Consider the following 20,633-nt stretch of genomic DNA (forward strand, 5'->3'; position numbering starts at 1 on the left):
TTAGTAGTCTATGTGTTCTTCTAGACTACTTCTAGACTTCTACATACATGCAATCAAAAATCATTGAGATCTGTTTAGTGGTTCTGGAGATACCTTTTAACAAACATCCATCCATCCATACAAAAATCAATCCATACATCTAAACTTTTGCATTTATATTATTAAGATTTAGCGTAATGGGTGATGAAACGATACTAAGATAATCAATAAAATCCCTTAGATTCCAAAGCCAGGTTTACGTTGAATACTATTCGTTTATAATTTTGTTGACTTTTGCACGATTTAAGCATGAGAGTACTGTAGCGCTACAAATATTTGGATGTCTTCATTCATAAAGCAAGTAACACATTGTTATGGTTGTTGTTGTTGCGAATATATCTTTTGCGTAGGTTGATATAAATTCTGGTCATGTTTGTATTGCGAACAATCGTGTCATTTACAATCAAATTAACGGAGGTACTTATCATTTCCTCACTTAGCGCAGTAAAAAAATACATTGTATACCTTAATTACTGCGTAGGTGAGAATTAAAAAAATCAAAGGGCAACACAACAATATTTTTTTTTTTTGCTTTACTAAAAATACGTTCACTACAATAAGATAAGAATCAATTTAATTAAACGTGGCTTATTAAAATTGGTCGGCCATATTGTAAACACATTTTGACAGCGACAATGTCAAGTTTGGCGCGCATAATGGCGTGTCCATTGAAATACAAATGCGTAGTGTTTTGTTCTCCGTAGTAGGTGACGTCTTGATATGGAGTGAGTCATTTTAAACGAGAATACATGTAACTGTGACCTTTGAAGGTTTTGTACGTATGCCTACATTAAAAGCTACTTTTTTGGTGTTGTCATTGTACGTGACAATGATTCCGGGTATAAAATATGCTATACCTACTAATAAAGACATGGAAAATTTGTGGGTCTCAAAAATGTCAATGTCATGTCTAAGAAGTATGTCATTTTTTTATTAAATGCCAACGGTGTTTAAAAATATGCTTGTCATTTTATTTTAGCGATCGAATAACTTTCGACACTCGCACTCGATTACGACCCACTCGTTGGTATTATATTGGTAGTGATGTTTACAAAGAAGCGTATTTCTTTTTAAAAGGCCGGAACCGCATCTACATTGCCTCTGGTGTTGCGGATGTCCATGGGCGTCGATGATCATTTCGGTATTCCCGCCACACCTTTGTCCCCTTATTTTAAAAAAGATGTGGTAAATTTGTTGGGAAAAGCAGTCTCATTGTCTAATCTATATAGTTTTATTTTTAACTTATACTGACAAAATACTGGCATAAATTAACTTGATAACAAACAGGCAAGTAACGGTACGTATTGTAACAATCTTACGAATAATTCTTAGTCAACATCAGCTTTGGAAAAACCAGGAAATTATAGAGTCCTTTATATTCGGCGAATACACTCTATCTCCGTGACCAAGTTCATGTGTGGAATTATTTATCTTTAGCATTTCTTACGGTACGTAGAGAATTCAATATGTTGAGCTCTTCGTATACGAGTATCGGCAATATTTCACTGAGGTCGCATATGCCTTGAGCAAACGAATTGCAACTAACGGTGCATATATTGGAAACAACAAAATCAATGTCTTGCATCCTAATGAAAATCTATACACATAAGAAGACATACTATTGACAAAATCTACCCCACAACACATTCATAAGCGAAGATTTGTGTAACTTGACAAGTAAAATTATATAAACACATCACATAAATATGAAATAGTTCTGGAAGGTTTCTTGGAAGGTTTAAGTGTTGAAAAAACTGAACCAGTACTGAAAATATGCGGTCACCTGGTCTCATTTTCCTTAGTGAAAAGGAAACTTACTCGGGCGTGACGATGAAGAATCCCCTGGATGTCTGATAGATCTTGCGCTCCTGCATGAGTTGCGCCAGTGTGTCGTAAACCACGCCCGCGTCCGGCGTCTGCATGGACGGGAACTTCACCGACAACGACGTGCGGATGCTCTCCAACGTTGCTGATTGACCCTACAACATAACAACAAACAATATTATTGATATTAGGTTTTATCGAGGAAAATGACAGTTTCAATAAAGACTATGTGGTGACAATAGAAAAAGTGTCATAGGATTGTGAATGGTGAAACTGTAATTTCTGTGTACCTCTTTAACTTACGTGTGTATTATGTTTAAGTTTACTAGTTTTTATTTTACGTACGAATTTGTATGGATGATATTTGAAACACTGGTGATAAATATTTTTCAATGAACTTATTGCGTTTGTATGCGCGTATGTAAATTATGTTTTAGTATGTAAATTACAGAATTGTCGTTTGCAACCTTGCAGCTATCATTCACAATTTTTATCTTGACATCGATCATTTCAAATCTTATCCGATGAACGTTTGCGGATCTCCTTGAAAGATCCGGATGTTTTATAAATAGCCTTCTATGACGTCAATTAAAATGTTTTGTATATTTAGGAGTTGCTGTAATATTTCTTTTATCTGTACATACTGTAAATAAAAAAAAAAACATCACGAAATAGCGGTTAATTCTTAGATTCTATAAATTTACATGTTTAAAACAACTATTTTATTAGTATTACATGAAATATCGATCTTTATTGATGGTTAAAAACTACAAGGACACAGGATCTAGTCTTAAGATTTTGTAATATTACTACTAACTGACTACCTGTAGCCCTCGACTCCGTGTGAAATAAAAAAAAACTTAATTGGTAGCCTATGCTTTTCCAGACTATGTTCTACATCTGTGCCAAATTTCGGCGAGATCCATGCAGACTTTCGTACATTCGCATTTATAATATTAGTGAGATGTTGGAACTTACTTATAAAATATACCAAATATTTTTGGAAACTTATGATACTCGTACATTTTACATTTTATCACAATTCAATTCACTTAAGTATTTGCTTTTCGTGTTCAATAAAATAGTGAAATCGCGACTTAGCTTGTTTAATACCCTGATATAAATAGCACTTTTATTGCCAATGACAGTCACAATTTAATCGGTACGGGCTTAGTGATAAATTCTATGCTAAGGACGGAATAAATCAGCATAATGCTGTGACTGTGATCTTGTTACGGTCTCATTGTTTCGCAAACACGGCCTTTATCAAGTGTATTGTTACAGTTATTACAGACATATTAAAACTCCCACGATGTTTTCCTTCCATTAAGATACGAAAACTTAATCGTTTTGGAGAAATTTAATTTTGACATCAAGTGTTTTGTCGTTGAAAAATCTAAAAAGGACTGGTTTGTAATTATTAATTAAGATAAATGAATTTAAATTAATTAGAATTTCAAAGCTTGCAACACTGTCAGAAATAAGGAGGAGCTTATATAGAGCTATAATGAGTATTAATAAAACATAAATATTCAAGTGTCCTCCAAAATTGATTTCCATGATATTTTAAGCTAGGGTTGATAATGACATTCATGTAATTGAACCTTTTCTGTTTTTATTTTACAACTGTGAAAACAAACGTTTTGATGTTTTAATTGAATTTAATTTACATGTTTTATTTTACATGCGCTTCTTTAAAATGTTAATCAAGTTGTTTTTTAAAGATCACAAAAGGATCACAAAAGTTAAAATAATCTATAAAAAGGTTTTGTTTTCTTGATTGTAGATTATTGAAAAGATCCATAACTATTCAACTGGTCCAGAGACTGATTTTGTAGAATGTGGTGACATTCGTTTCGTATATTACATTACATCAGTTTTTAGTAGAGCAAACAAATAGTATTGTAAATTTCTAAAAGATTGTATAACAGCCAATACATTAACAGTCTTGCAACAGGTCGTGTCAACGAGGAGTTACGATTTGAATAAACGATAAGTACTACTCGTTCTGATAATTTATCTACCTCATAAAGACAACAGAGCACTTGCATTCCGAGGGAAAGGTGCGTAGCAATAACAAATACCTGATCGGTGGGAACCCGACTCGTGCCATGGAAATATGCTCTGAATTTTATGTAAAAAATACTTGGATATCCATAGAAAAAGATTCATTTTAAAACAAACAAAAGAAAAGCATTTATATTTTTTATGTAAATTAATGAATATTAGTATGTAATAGGTCGAATTTGAAGATTAATTTTCTGTATTTTATGAATTACCATTGACTTTTAGAATTGGTGCATTTAATTTAAGATAAATTTAACTAGTTTATGTCTTACCGTGGGTTTCTGACCAAAATCTCCGTTTAAAACACATTTTTATCTCTGTTTTGTCAAAGGACATGGTCGACGATATGTTTTTGTAGAGATATTGGTCTCAGAAACCAATGGTTAATTCATTAATACACCAACATACCTGACACACCCTAGTAGCACATCCACATCTCCTTTTCTAGAACACCCGAAGCAGACTGGTCGTAAACGGTATTCTATTTTTATCGAGTATAGTCTAGAGCGACTATTTTGTAATCTGAACTAAGTGAATGTGTAAATATGTCTCATTTATCCCATACAGATCAAAACCGGAACAAAGGCTTACGCAATGGACGCGAGTCGATCGACCTTTTAAAAGCTGATTGTACCAAAACTGTAATACTATGATTAATAGAGTTGTTCCAGTTATAAATTTGGCAAGATACCTACCGCTGCGGGGTGAGAAACCGGTTATTATTTACCTTCAACCTGTTATCTTACAGCACAAGATTTGATATTTGTACTCTGTGGAATATTGTCTATAGTATTTTTATTCAATAAATTAATATGTAACAATTTTTTTATAACTGACAAACAATATTCCTATATTGTTTGTCAGTTATAAAAAAGACAAACAATATTCCTATATTGTTTGTAATAACATAATTTCACTTTGGAAATCTGACAAAATTATTGCTATTACTTAAAATGTATTTTCTAAGATTTCTGATCAGATCACACCACCAAATGTTAAAAAATACCTTGTCCATTAAATACGATTTTTCGTCTGTGTAAATATCGTTATTGTAAATCACAGCGACTTACTTCATAATTTGGCCTTGATAAAAATTATGTCTTGGATGTTACAGACGATCTTACGATATACAAGTAAGTTTATATCAGTTGTTTAATGTTACATCTAATCATAACCACTTTGTGCAATGATCGCATTATACAAGCGTGTCGCTTTTGTTACTACTTAAAATTCCTGCCCACATTTGGTATTTGGAGCCGGTCCCGTCCGGGCGGCATTCTATTGTGACAACGGTCTCGCGGCTCGTTTGGGCGCAGTTTCGCAACGCCTGTCATCGGATTTACGAGTGCACGCCTCTGGTATGCGATTATTAGATCGATTTGTTACAATAAATAATTGAAATCGTTTGTAATTATAGTTACTCAATTGTCGAGGTATTTCTTAAACGGCTTTTATTGTTGTTTATTTGAATTGACTGAAAACAGTTTGGATTAGAAACTGATGGAAGTTAAGTATATTAATTTGGAGATTGGTTCAAGTTATCTTAGAATAGGTCGAATATCGATCGCAGAATCAATAGCTAATATAGTCAAAATGTTTTACAATAATCAAGTAAAATTGGATGAAGTCCACTGATGCTCGACCATGCTTACTCTTTGATTACTAAAAATAATATGTGTTATCTAATCTCTTAATTATTTTATTGAAGCGGGCACCTTGTAGCGGATTTTCCTTGACCATCAAAGTTTTTCATAACATCACGATTGCTTTAATGAAAATAAACTTTATCGAATTGTTGTGATGTGTTTACAATTTGTGTAGAGCAAAGTATGTGGTCACGATTTGACCGCAACATCAAAATGTATATTTGAACAAAAAGCTATATATAAATTATTATAAATGGAAATAAAAGTGACCTCAGAACATCGTTATGGCGGGATTATTCGATAAAACGACCACAATGTTAAGAATTTCTTGACCTGACAACACATATTGAGGTTTAAGTAATCGCAGTAAGCGATTTAAAAAGTGGAGAGTTAAGTCTCTATAGTAAGAAATAGTAGAGTTTCAGTTTGGCGGAATTCATATTTGAAGAATAAAACTGCTGTCTTCGAGATTTAATAGAAATCACTTTAATGTAAGTCGGTAGCAATGGAAATCAGCGGTTTATTTGGACCTCTAGTTTTTAAGTAAATTTTCTAAATTTTTAAATAAATATTTTACTTAGGCACTAAAACTATTCAATTTCACAAGTATTTTAAATTCTCGGAACATCATAGTAATTAACACCATCTTCTAATTTTATTTGAACTCGTTTTTCGCCATTAACTTGCACCAATCAAAACAAATATGCGCCGAGACAGGTTCGCAAAGTCCAAACCGGTATGTATTTTTATTTTTTAACATTTCATTGCCAAGAGTCATCATTCCGGTATTAGTAGGATTTGGGTCGTTAGCATGCAAAAATAAAGTTGTTTCTTGATAATGTATCTTATTTCCGCCCTTGTTTTTGAATTTTATCAAAATTCATATCTTCTCAGATATTTGTAAGATGTGTGATAATTCAGTTGCCTTATAGGTTCTGTATGGAGCAACGCCATCTATCTGTGAGCTTTTTAATGCTAAGTTAATCCCACTCCAAACAAATAATTAGACTTAAGGATATGTTGCTGTCAAATGGACAATTACCTAATGGATCTTTAAATTCTCCTAAGTAATGTTATGAAATAATATGGACAGCATAAAATGCTGTTTAAGACTAACATTTGTTATTTTTTTTTATCAAAGCTTTCGGAAACTTAGCCTGATTTACAAGACAAGTGGGTATGTATGTCGTATTAATTAACATGGTGGTATCAAAAGGATGCGATATATTAAAAACGTTAGTTTTACAGTTTAATTATAATTTTATTTAATAACTTAGTTTTCTGTTCACACGAGAAACACACAATCTAGGAGAAAAATGCAAGTGTTACACGAAATATTGTAATATGAATTTGGCCTTCATTAATAGTAAGTAACCAAGTAACGTGATCCGATATAATTAAAAATTACGACACAACCCTATTTAGTTCCAATTTCCCCCAAGTCTAGTCTAACCTTTGTCTGAAGTTATTAGAAATTCTAAACGAGTTCTATATAACACATAAATTATCAAGTCGTGTTAATAAGTAAATAAAGATAATTGCAATAAAATCGATACCGTGGAAAGGTTTATTACAGCTGAGGTCAGTGCAAGACCGGTAGTTGACTTTACGAGGTCCGATCGTTTAATTGTAACTAAAGTCTCTAGTGTCACGATTTCTACCTACACTTAATTTGCTACTTGGTTTTTCCCTTAGCGAAATTTTACTGAGAATTTTATGGATTTACAATTATACATAAACAATAAGAGGTGAGTTATTGCTATTTAGGTGAGTTCTTATTTTTCGTCTGTTCAAGTAAAAAGTTGAAAAAAAAACACAATCTTAAAAACATCAGAATTTAAATTATTTTGCTCAAATGATTCAGATGATTCAGATTAAAATATAACTTAATTAAGATAATCAAATCTATTTCTTTGCTTCGTTTACTTACGTTAGTGAAAAAAAATCGTGCCGAAAATTTTGGTGAAAGGTCTGCTTTCTTAAAATTGTTCTGCTATTTGTTATTCAGTATTATTCATCACTATAAAGTGGTATTAAATTTTTAAGGCAGTCCGATTATTTGTTTGATTTGAATTTATATTGAGTATGTATGATTATGGTTTATTTCGCCGTGTCTCCCTTGCTGTAGATTTGTTATGAGAAACCTTTACTAAGGGACTTTCATAACGCTTAATTAACAATTCTGAGTGCTGCAGTTAGTCATTAAGAGTGAAGAGGATATGATCATTCGTCAATGTTTTGTATTACAAATAAATTAAGCTCATATATCTCGTTGAAAAATTCCCAAATGGACAGTCCGTGAAAAATTACCAAAATCCTTCCGTATTTTTGTAGTGCTGTTGGCAGTGAGCCAGAGCGGCGTTAACTCCTATTTATTTACTTTTTATCATCCAAATAAAAATAAAACAGATTTATTTTCAGAACGGAAACGCTAAATGAACTTCATTCTATTATACTTTGATTTTGGCTGCATTGTTATTTAATAAAACATTTGAAAATGACCATCTTTTATGGGAATGTTTGGTTCAAACCACTTCTAAATAATTATTATTTCATGTTATAATGTTTCAAATACTGGCAATCCATCAATACCATGTGAAACGTGGAAGAAAATTTAGTTAATCTTTTTTCATTGACTAAAAACAAAAGCTTGCGATGACTTAGAAGTTTATGGATTTAATATGTAGCAATGAAATAGTTAGGTAAGATTATTTTTTTTAAAGATACAACAAAATTAGTGTCTTATTAAAATTACAAGCAAGCGCTAAGAAATACTTTACAATAGCAACGTTACTTACATAATAAGTATCAACTTGATAAAGTGTAACGGAGCATAGGACAGGCATTTAAAAAAAATGCTTGTCACATGTCAGCACATGTCATACAGTAGTACAATGAAATATAATTCAAGTGAATAAAAACGTTACACAATGTAAGAAAGTACTGGAGAATTTCACTTCCTGACATAGTATATCAAGATAACGTCCATGTAACGAGACTAACGGATGTTATAAATATACAAGGGCTACTGAATACTTTGTAAAGAAAGATACTCGTATATTTATGTGCAACCTTAGGAATAAATTAGTGCAAACTATAAAAGAAGAATGAAGTCTACTAAACGACGTGGAACATTTCTGGAGGAGCTATAAAATTTATAGACCATTAAGGTAAATATAAAATTAAAAACAGTAGAGGATGCGAAAAACTATTAACTAAGTTAAAAAAAAATTGAAGAATCAAAGAAATACTCGTATATTTTTTTTTATAGGAGAAGGGGGCAAACGAGCAACGGACCGAGAATTATTTGATCCGACGTCCATGGACATCCGCAACGTCAGAGGAATCGCAGATGCGTTGCCGGCCTTTAAGGAACTTACTATAAAAGTTATTTAAATTCTTTTGCGATCTTTGGTATGTTGTCGTTTGTTGTTCATACCTGGGACGTGAGGTCCATGATGCAATCACATAACGCCTCTGGCAATGGCGTGAACTGGCCCTGGTATGCCGGCGTCACGATGCAGTCCTCGATGTCACCTGTAAACAATGAAAACATGGTAATTTATACATTTATTAGTCTTGGAACTCTGCGATACTCGCGTGAAGTAAAGGATTTTCTGGAATTCATTGCCTTATTGCAATAAATCCTCGTTGCAGATCATAAATTTGCTAGATTACTATATGAAATAGAGAAAGGAAAAAAATCCTTGTTTAGTGCATCGCCTTTTCTTTAAAAAAATATTTGTAGATTTTTTGGTGAATTTACTAATATATCTTGGCTTAGGCTTGTATAGTCGAATGGCGGGATTTGAACCCTCGACCACATGATCGTTAATCCTTACTCTTAATCATTAGGTTATTGGCGCTTATACAGTTAACATTTTCCTAAATATCATAGATATGTACTTAATAAATGAAAATGTATATAATAAGTAATCCAATTTTACAATTTAATAAACTTTGCCGAGTATGTTGCACCACACCACGTATAAATTATTCATGGCTGCTTTCAACTCATCCGGTCCTCTCACTAACTGTATTATCTCCAACAGGATTACCTGTGATATACAATGTAGGTGTGTTAAACTAAAGTGCCGTATCGCGTGAATCCGAACGCTCGTCGGATCCGGGGAATTACCGGCGCACCATAAATTGTGTCCGCACAATGCAACGCGACCCGCGGGGACAGGTCTGTTGGCGCGATGCCAAATTGTTTGCGCCCGAACTATAAGCTTAGAGCGATTTTATTCTTGCCCATTATTTACGCATCATTATCACCTAATAGATGTCCTCTATGGTCTTAGAACCGCAATAGATGCAATACGTTTATAAATGTTGACTTATAAATCAGTGGACTTGTCATGACGTCAATAAACGATAAAGCTTTCATGTAACTTAGAGAGGTATGTAATTAAGTTTAAAAGCTGACAGCTGTTAAAGCATTTAGTGTTTAGAAGGCAATTCTAACTCATATAATTATCGTTAAACGATAAACAGAGTTTTCAACACCAAGTCATTTGCAAGTTGATAACTATGTTTTTTACTATGCGATCTTATATATATCTTGGTTTTACCTTAAATCGTCCTAGATATCAATAAAGAGGAGTGTATTAGTGAAGGTCTCAGTACACTATTTCCTATTTCTGTCATACAGTAAAAATAAATCTACAATTTCAACGCTTGTCGCTTATATCATGTTGTAATCCTATCATCGCGAATAAAAGCGGCTTTTGAAAATGTACAAAAAATCACAGGGTTAATGTCAAAAAACATAAATCATAAATCAAAAAAGCATAAATCGTGGCAAAACTTTTGTATTTTCCTTTTCAAACCGTGTCTAATGTTGCTATTAATAAATATGTATAGCAAATATTTATTGTTTAATGTCGTCTTCAAAATGATATAATTCATAGCTGACTTACCCTTGGTTTCTGAGATTCTGTATAAAACAAATCGTCATGCCTGTCATTATCTTTGACAAAACAAAGATAACAACATGTTTTAAACTAGGATTTTAGTCTCAGAAACTCAAGATTAGTTATAATGAAAATTGTAAATAAGCAAACGATAAAATATACTAAAATGATAGACTACTCTAGTATTTCAAACATATTAGTGACAGTTATGTTTTATTATTAGGTATCCATGACACAATTAAACAAAAAGTATGGTTTGTGAAGGTATTTCGCTATAACAAGTACGAGTATGTCAAAAGAGCAACAATATTCCCTAAGTTTATTTTATTTTATCTCATAAATTCCAGCCAGTAGTGTTCCTCCAGTCTAAGTTTATATGCAATAAAACAATTGACATACGGGTTGACGCACGCAAATTGTGCGTGCAAATCGCTTGTTTATCTTACTCTGTTAAGCAAACAATCAAATATTAATGGGCTCTCATTTCCTAGTACACTGATGTATGAATTATGTTTGAGTCAATAAATACTAATAATATTTGCTTTTATGTTTAACAACATTATATTCTATTTGATTTCGTAGCTTCACAACAATCGCATTTCAGCGAAACAAGAAATATTTCATAAGACCATGACACGACAGGGCCGAATCGGCCATGAAACTATTTATATATTTTTGCAAAAAGCTAAAATATGAAGTTTAATTAAGATTACATTTCATAGTTTGACGCACCGAGTCTTGGCGACCTTCCAGTTAAATGTCTTTTGCTCCATGATTGAGTAATGAGTGACAAAATTGCCGATTAAATTAAAAATAATTAAATGTACAGAATTAAAAATAAGCTCAATTTCCACACAAAATTATTCCTTTTTCTTCAAATCAACTTAATACCTTAGTAAGAAGTCTACTGTGTAATGTCTGTCGATAACAATAAACAAATTAAAGATTTATAAACTTGCTGGGAAATAATCAAATAGTGGGTGTAAAAGGCGCCGAATGCCATACTTATAGCGCGTATTGAGTGGGACTTGCGAAGGTTATGCAATGTTAAACCAGGCAGCGCTAATTACGGCCCTGTCGCATCTTGATGATCCCATTTACTAGAAACATGTTTACCTATTAATTCGAAATAGATGTGAACGAGGAAATCTTTCGCTTATTATATCAAATATGTAGTTTAATAACATTTTATTGTAATATATCTTGATATGTTTTATTTTTGTTCTGTTAAAAAGAGTTATTTTTTATTGCTTTTTATTTTAAATGATTTTTTATTAGTCAAAGATGGTTCTGTAACATTAAGAAACAGTTTAAAACGTTAGAAAAGTGTATTATCCTTACAAAATTTCATAGTCAATTCCGTAAGAACCAATTAGTTGTTGCCTTTCTATCATATATCTTATAGGTGAAAACCTAATTACTTTAAGTGTATTTATCGAGGATAATTTGGTATTTATAGATTACGTAGCCCACTTACTTGTGATTTATGAACTTTTAGTCCTCGTTATGTAATACAAAATATTTACTCCGGCTTTAAATATTATCACATGTCATGTTAAAAAGAAGTTCGGCTTAACTAATCTTTGCTTATGACATTTCAATATTACGTAGTTGTGGGAACAATTTAAAATCTTATATATAAAATTCTCGTGTCACAATGTTAGTTACCATACTCCTCCGTAACGGCTTGACTGATTTCTATGAAATTTTATATGCATATTCAGAAGGTCTGAGAATCGGCCAACATCTATTTTTCATACCCCTATTAAGTTTTTTTTAACTGCGCGCGGACGGAGTCGCGGACGACAGCTAGTTATTTACAAAAACTATATAATTATTACTCTATTATTATGTACCTATAGTCTTATTATTCGTAAACATTTTTTTTAGTATTTTAGTACGGTAATACATAAAATAACCGTTGATATAAAAGTTAAACGTCACAATTGAATATTTCATTAATCTAGATAAATAGAGCAGTAATTTCTATATTATACGCTTCAATTAATATTTCGAAATGTGGTCAGGACTATAAAAAGGTTATTTATAGGTTACATACAATAATTTTATTAATAATAACTTACTGGAGGTACTGATTATATCACGAGTATTTACGAACATTCAACACTACTCTGTAATAACTTAAGTATACAGTTTACGACCCTCGCATTCCCTTAACTAAAGAACGCCATGTGGGTAGTCTACATAATCATAAATATCTTAATTTACAATCGGCCTTTGGTAAAAGTAATAAATGGCAAATTTAATGCGAGTCCTTTGCCTCACTGGCTCATGGACTTTCAACCACAGCTATGGCTTATTACGGAATATGGCCAGAATTGATTTAATACATCAATTTATAATTTAAAGGACATATAAATCACTACTGCGTCATGTCAATTATACATAATTTTTGTATGTAAATATGGGCAAAGTACATGAATTACATAAGATAAAATTAGGACTAAATGAGTTCCCACTGCCAAAATACATGTACAAAATCATTATATTCTCCTAAAAACAGAGATATAAGTCAATCGAATTCATAAGAAATCAAGATAAACATTTCAAATATGAATACATAAGAAAATGTGGTGAAATTCTACAATTTGCAATTACATAATTCGATTACGATTTTTAAAAAAAATCTATATTCTATGTATAAAATGTAAATTGACTATTCAATTTACATTTTATACATAGTAAATTGTGAATTGTAAAAAAAGATAATCTGTAAATTGAGTTGTACATAATATGTATGCCTTTCTGTCATTTATTCTATCGGATAGCAATTTTTTTTCTCCAAACGAATATTGCGTCGGTCAAAACATCTTAATTAAGATGTTTCTCCGTACAAAATCTTATTATTATCAGTGATCATTTTTTCATCCATACTAATAGTGTAAAAAAATATTATAAACTAGCTTTTACCCGCGACTCCGTCCGCGCGTAAGAGAAAAAAAAAACGGGGTAAAAATTATCCTATGTCCTATTCCTGGTTCTAAGCTACCTGCCCACCAATTTTCAGTCAAATCGATTCAGCCGTTCTTGAGTTATAAATGGTGTAACTAACACAACTTTCTTTTATATATATAGATATATAGATTTGATTGTTTGTTTACATTGAATTGGCTCCGAAACTACATAACCAATTTGAAAAATTCTTTAACTGTTGTAAAGCTAAACTATCCTCGGATGACATAAGCTATATTTATTACTATTTTTTTTTAATTCCGCGTGGACAAAGTCGCATGCACTTGCTAGTCGTGTATAATACAGGATGTTTATTACATCAATATCGTAAGTAGTTATGCACAAATTACTGATTTCCTTAATTTCTCCTTTCTAAACTACGATGATATGTTTATTGATAACTCCTTGTAACGTAACATATATGTACTTATGATGGCATTAGAAGTATAGTGAAATAACAAAACTGACAAGCTCGACTGACTGTGCCCTTTTGGAATTGGGTTGGCTGAGTAAGTGTCAATCGAAAGTAAGAAACGAATGAAACATTACCTTATAGCAGTCAGGCATTATATATATTTTTCTTTTGAACATTCTATATCTACACAAATAAACATCTGTTTAAAATATTCGTATTTAACTGGTATATTAATTAGAAATTGTCCTTGCTCTTATTTTATTTATTTTTGACATTTCTTGATATTCATGTATTATATATACCCCGCTATCTACGAGTATGTTAGTCTCTCCTGTCCCACTGGGTTACCTGGAAGAGATCGCTAACTGCGATAGGGCCGCCCTCTGTAAATTAGTTTTTAGTCATGTATAATTTATAATAGCAATAAGAGTTAATATGTGTATATAAATAAACATTGTTATACTGATGTCCTAATTTTTTGTATGAACATGTATGTAATACACATTTTAATGTTACATCAATAAATCATTGAGCAGTCGAGGTCAAATAAAACACGCGTTGAATCATTAATTAACAAAAATTAATGTTATAAAGTTACGTAATAATTGTCATTCTCAAGTACAAAGTCATGCGAGTGTGATGTGCCGTTATTCTTAAAAACCAAGGTCCCCACGTGTTAATATTGTAGTGTATTGTCCCCATATTTAATGATTTATAGCGAAGTTAATGATACAGGCTATAACATTAATCAAGTGTGTTAAAGCCTTATATTAAATATGTATTATGGACAGAATTTTAACGAAGAGTTAAATAAAAAAACAATTGTTCATTTTAACAATTGCAATTGACAATTAAAATGAATTGTTAAAATATAAATGTCAATAAATATCACCTTTACTTTAGTTAAATAGAGTTTATTTACTGCTGATAAATTCGTTATAAATGTCTCATGTAAGATGTAAAAAAAAACAATTTCGCTTATCAAATTATAGCGACGCGGTTAGAAAATCCATTTCGAATTCAATTGTTCCGCACGCGATATTAATTTTAAAACATAAAATGGCTTTTTGCAAAGAGTATTATTAAAGATTGCAGTCCAATTCCTTGATAGCTAATTTACTGCTTAGTGCAGCTAATTTGCAATTCACATTCAAACTGTAGCCGAACCGAGTTCTACGCATAATGTGACAACTCGCTTTTAGTACAAAAAATCTTTCCGTTTTATAACTTCAAACTTTCGTGGTTTTTACTAATATACTGTTCGTAAGAAACGGGATGCTTTTGGGGAACTGTTTGTGCTCCTGGGTTGACAACCCGAGATCATGGCGAATGCAACTGTTCCGAAATATGGGTACTAAAATGGCTCTCCTGAAAAATCTAATTTTTTGTCTTACGACTTTTGCATCGGAACCGTCACTTTGCGTGTTTAACTATTACTTAAGCGTATCGTCCAACTTTAATGGAATTCTTGTTAGACTTCGTAAGGATTAAGTCTAAGTTATCAAAGTTAGGGAAAGGTTTGCGTGTTTCATTTGACTTCGTGGTTTGAAACTTTTGCGAATGGTAATATTAATTTATCCACCACCAAAATATAGTTCTGTTAGTGGTTAGAACAATCATAACTAGTATGACGATTTTTTATAGTTGCATGGTTGCATTTTTGAACATTTTAGCTATGTTTTCTTCCAACTTATATATACACATATATACCATTTTGAAGGACCAAGGACTAACTTATATATACATATATATACATACATATATACCATTTTAAAGAACACCAACGACGACAAGATTATGACAACATTCGTATCCTTGATGTATATAAAAGAGGTTAATGGTTACTTTATTACTGGCACTCCTTCATCTTCTATAAATTGTCAGACTAGGTGAAAAACATCACCAATTGGTTCAGTGTTATTAAAAAATTAGTCAGATACCCAAGTAACAGTTCACCTGAGATATCAACATCCGATTGGAAAAAAGTTCAAGCCTTAATGATGTCACGTCAATTATCACGTGTTAACAATAACAGTGAAACAACTAACATTTCAAAGTGACAACAATGAGGCTTTCACAATCATGCCCCAGTTAGAAATATTATGGCTTTGAAGTTTTCAGAAGAATTAGCCCGATAGTGGAAGCGCACATCAAAGGAGAGCAAAGAGCTATTGTACGTGAGAATAAAAGAACACGAAATGCGGTGTCGATGGATCTGCTCACAGATATGACTTTTTTTCGTAGCTTTCATTGTATTCTAGTAGGTATCAAAAACACGTGTTACTATAACATTATCTGGAGTAAATGCTAAATATTCTATTGATTCAAATTTGAACGAATAAAACAAAACATGATCATATATAATAATGCTACAAAGAAATTTTACAAGTAAATAATTTCACACAAAATATTTGCACATAAGCAAACAGTACTACGAGTACTGTGTACTAGTTATGTAAGTTTGCAACTTATTAAAATTTGATTGTATTATATTTAAGGTGTTTTTTTAGTGTAGATAATGTTAGGTTTAAGTAATTATTGATAAGCAATTCAATATTTAAAATTGTATAAACAAAATAATCTAAAAGAATTCTAATATTTTCAATGTAATATTAAGACATTATAATAGCAACACTGAATAAATTATGTTGAGGGTAGGATTGAGGAGGTGGGAGAAAAAAGTATAAAAGATGATGTTTAGTCGAATCGGGGCTTTTTTGACTCCGAAAATTGTGCAGACTAAGAATATTACTGTGTGTGAATTGTGTCCAGTGGAATAAATTGAATCTCCCATCTATCTGAAGTATTTTTTTTATTATACTTCAGAAGTGGGATACTCGTGCGTCCACAAAAGTGTAAGTACAATCTGTTTCTCTTAATTGTCTATATTATACAATACAATTCTCGTTTTAACTTGGTGTTAACATCGCAATAGCCAAGTGTAGTTTAAAATTGGTGCAATCAATCATTGTTTAAACGCGATTTTTCTCCACGTTATGACTGCCACGTTGTTGCAAGAGTGTTTCCTTTATTAAGTGAATGGTGAGCACCAGTCTTCTTCAGCATGGTACTGGCCTACCTGTTTACAAGTTTCACAACACCTTCGATAGTTTTCCTTACGATGTTTTCCTTTACTAAGTGATCAAGTTACGAGAGTGCGCGTAAAAATTGGAAGTGCCTCATGGCACGTGGCCGTGCTGGGGAAACCTAAAAATTCCTAAAAAGACCATGCGTTTTCCATCCAAACCACTAACTGTCATGGTACTAAGATTCAGACTTATTTTTATATTTTATTCCTCTGTTGTGATGTTTAGAGTTGTCTCATTCTTATAGTTTAATTAGTTACGGTTACGGTACGAAAAATTCAAACTTTATCTGTAGCCGTTTTACGTCCCCGCCGCTGGGACGCAGGCCTATTCCCGTACAGGGTAATGATTTTGGTGCGTATTAGTGAATTTTAAAAGCGTTTTCGAAATACCTACTGCGACAAAAATATATATGTATATTATATATGTATATAGATAAATAACATCGGAGGGGTTTTATAAAGGGGGTTGAAAATTTGCTTAAAAACGGCCTATCTTTTATAGTTTCCGAGATATCAACCAATAAACATAACTCCGGGTCAAGATCATTATAGCGGCTGTTATTAAAGCGGTTGCTAATATAGCTTAGCTATAGCTTTTAAGACAGACATACCTGTAGAATCGTTACACTATAGCTTCAAGTCTTTTCTTTAGAGTATTACCGATTACATCCTATTGTATATCTAAAGTTGGTATGTAGTACTGTGTACATTGAAACATAAGAAAAGCACCATCTGGGTTAGCATTAATAATATATCACAGGATTTATTTGTTTTTTTGATTAATCAATGTAGAGTTTTTATGTTCTAATAGATTACTGATTAAACTTCTTACATTAAGAATTACTACTTATTACTACTTAAATATTCGGTTACTTAGTTTTCAATATTAGACACGGTCATATTGTAATTACTTGTTAAACTAATATTTGTTTATGATCGAGTTCCAGGATATGGAAAGAGTCTGAACAACGGCGAAGCGATGACCAACGTGACCGAAGCGGCGAGCACCGCGACCGGGGCAGCGGGCACCGCGACTGAAGCGGCGTGAAAAGCATTTTTAAAGATTTTACTTTCTTTTATCTCTTTTTGTATTAATGTTGAGCGTGTCTCTTAACAAGTTTCTGACATTATCAAGTTTATCATTATATGAGGGTTAATAAAAAGGATACGAAAATCTGCTAATTTGGTGGATAATCTTATATATATAAAAGAAAGTCGTGTTAGTTACACTATTTATAACTCAAGAACGGCTGCATCGATTTGACTGAAAATTGGTGGGCAGGTAGCTTAGAACCAGGAAACGGACATAGGATAATTTTTAACCCGTTTTCTATTTTTTATTCCGCGCGGACGGAGTCACGGGTAAAAGCTAGTGTAACATATTTTTGGAAATTGTAATTAACATACATGTACCTTCCTTGTCTGCGAGTTTTTAGACCAAGGACGAGCTGCCAGGACGCTCAAATCGAGACTACAGGCGGCGAACACGGAAGACCGTCGTCAATCATCGTCATCTTGTCGGCAACCGCCGCGAGCCCTCCGGACATCGGGCAGAGCAAGCCGACCGTCGGGCAGAACTACGTGTCAGCGAGTGCCGCGAGTCCTCCGGATATCGAGAAGCCGAGCGTCGAATGGAGTTGTGTCAGCGAGTCAGGTGAGCCCTCCAAACGTCGGGAAGCTGAGCGTCGGGCAGAGCTACGTGCCAGCGAACGCCGTGAGCCCTCCAAACGTCGGGAAGCTGAGCGTCGGGCAGAGCTACGTGCCAGCGAGCGCCGTGACCCCTTCAAACGTCGGGAAGCTGAGCGTCGGGCAGAGCCAGGTGCCGAGCAACGTAGTAATGCAGGACAGAATATAAGGTCATGTAGTCCATCTTTTTCTAAGAACGATCTTGTTAATGTTTAAAAATTGCTGGAAGAGGATTTGTCGTCACAACCACATACGCAAAATGCACAGTCGTCTCATATGGTAAACCACCAAAATATATTGCCTAAATTTGATCCTTCAACTAGAAATCAACGTATTGAAATATGGCTGAAAAGGTCAACGAATGTGCATCCGTATATGGTTGGGACTATCGACCTACTACTCACTTTGCCATGCAGAAACTCCAAGGCCTGGCTAAAATGTGGTACGAAAGCTTGAATTCCATTCTTTTCAGTTAGAACGAATGGTAAGATAAATTGATAAATGCACTTTCCTGTGAACAAAATTATGGCCAGACCTTGGAAGATATACTGAAAAGAAAGAGTAAATGCAATGAGCCTATTGAGATTTATTATGAAAAGCTCGCCCTCGTGAATCAATGCGATATAGTAGGTAAGCGTGCCGTGGACTGCGTTGTTCGCGGCATATCAGACAGGACGCTTAGGTCAGATGCTTTGACATTACGTTGCAATCACCCCGACCAACTTTTGCAGTTCTCAGTGAGCAATAACATTCGGCGGACCGTGGTCATTTTCATAGTAAACTTTTAGACACTACACATCAGACTTATAACCAAAACCAAGTACCTAAATTTATAGCTAGATCGAGTCAGCCTAGTGGTTGCTATAATTGTAAGAAGGGGCACAGGGGAATAGTTTTCTACATTGTTCTAAAGCTACCTTATAGTGCCAGGATTACTTGTAAGGTTTTGTGTGACGAGTTTTTGGAGAGACCTTCGTCAATTGATCTGACTTATACGGAACTTCCCCATATAGTTATTCATAAAAATGTTTCTGAATTGAAATTCTTCGACAACTGCGATAAATTGTCCTTTTCTGATGTTGAAGTTGAAAGTGGAAATTGTTTAAAGATTCGCGCTTTAGGAGTCCTTTTTCGATCACAGCCAGCGCTGATTCTACCGTTAGTGGCAGATTTTTCTGAGAAATAGTGTAATAGGAAAACCCAATTAGCAATTTTCTGTTTGCGGCGGATTTTGCAATGCGATAAATGGCCGTGTGAGTATATTTGTGATTCCCCATGCTAATTTCTGCTTGATTCCAAAGGGTCTTTTGTTGTCGTTGAGACACTTGAACAAATGAGTGGGTTAGCCGGTAGTAAATTCAATGAAAGTCAGGTTAGCATTTGCCGAAAGGTACCTGATGATACCAGGAATCAATTACCTTGTTTGCTCAGAAAGTATAAGCATTGTTTTGCGTCATCCTTTAGGGATCTAGGTTGTCCTAAGGTTGCTCAAATAAAAATAGAACTAAGCAGTCAAAGTCCCGTTGTGTACCGACCGTATCGATTGTCATAACATGAGCGCTCGTAGGTCCGTTCAATCGTAGATGAGATGTTAGAAGCAGGTATAGTGCGCGAATCTTACTTTCAAATTTGTTAACATTCTCACTCGTCAAATTATTATAAAAAGGTGTGCCATGGGAATGGGGCGATAATCAGGAAACTGCTTTATACCTATAGACTTATTGTCGAGATATTCGATCCATTAGCAGAGCTCAAGCTGCACACTGACGCCCGTAGGGTAGGTATTGAAGGCATCCTAGACTTAAATGTATCTAAATGTTTCGTCTATACTTTCACGCGAAAACCAGATCCTATTGTGGGCAATTATCAACTGATAAATACTACACTACGCACCTTAACTAATACAACACAACTTGGGGTCGTTTTTGATGCAAAACTACGATTTGACACTCATATAAACACTATTATTAATAAAGTTT

The 20,633-nt window shown here is 33.4% G+C and overlaps 1 protein-coding gene across 1 annotated transcript in view; it reads right to left on the reverse strand.

Annotated features, from left to right (window-relative positions):
• The window catches only part of LOC106709339, a 138,036-nt gene that overhangs the window by 18,928 nt on the left and 98,475 nt on the right, over window positions 1-20,633 (reverse strand). The window contains exons 4-5 of the mRNA XM_045678452.1: window positions 9,016-9,113; window positions 1,858-2,018 (exon numbers count right to left, since the gene is read on the reverse strand). Of these exons, the coding sequence (XP_045534408.1) occupies window positions 1,858-2,018; window positions 9,016-9,113 (259 nt within the window). The remainder of the gene's footprint in view (window positions 1-1,857; window positions 2,019-9,015; window positions 9,114-20,633) is intronic.

Source organism: Papilio machaon, chromosome 6 (genome assembly GCF_912999745.1).
Source record: "Papilio machaon chromosome 6, ilPapMach1.1, whole genome shotgun sequence".
Taxonomy (NCBI): Eukaryota; Metazoa; Arthropoda; class Insecta; order Lepidoptera; family Papilionidae; genus Papilio; species Papilio machaon.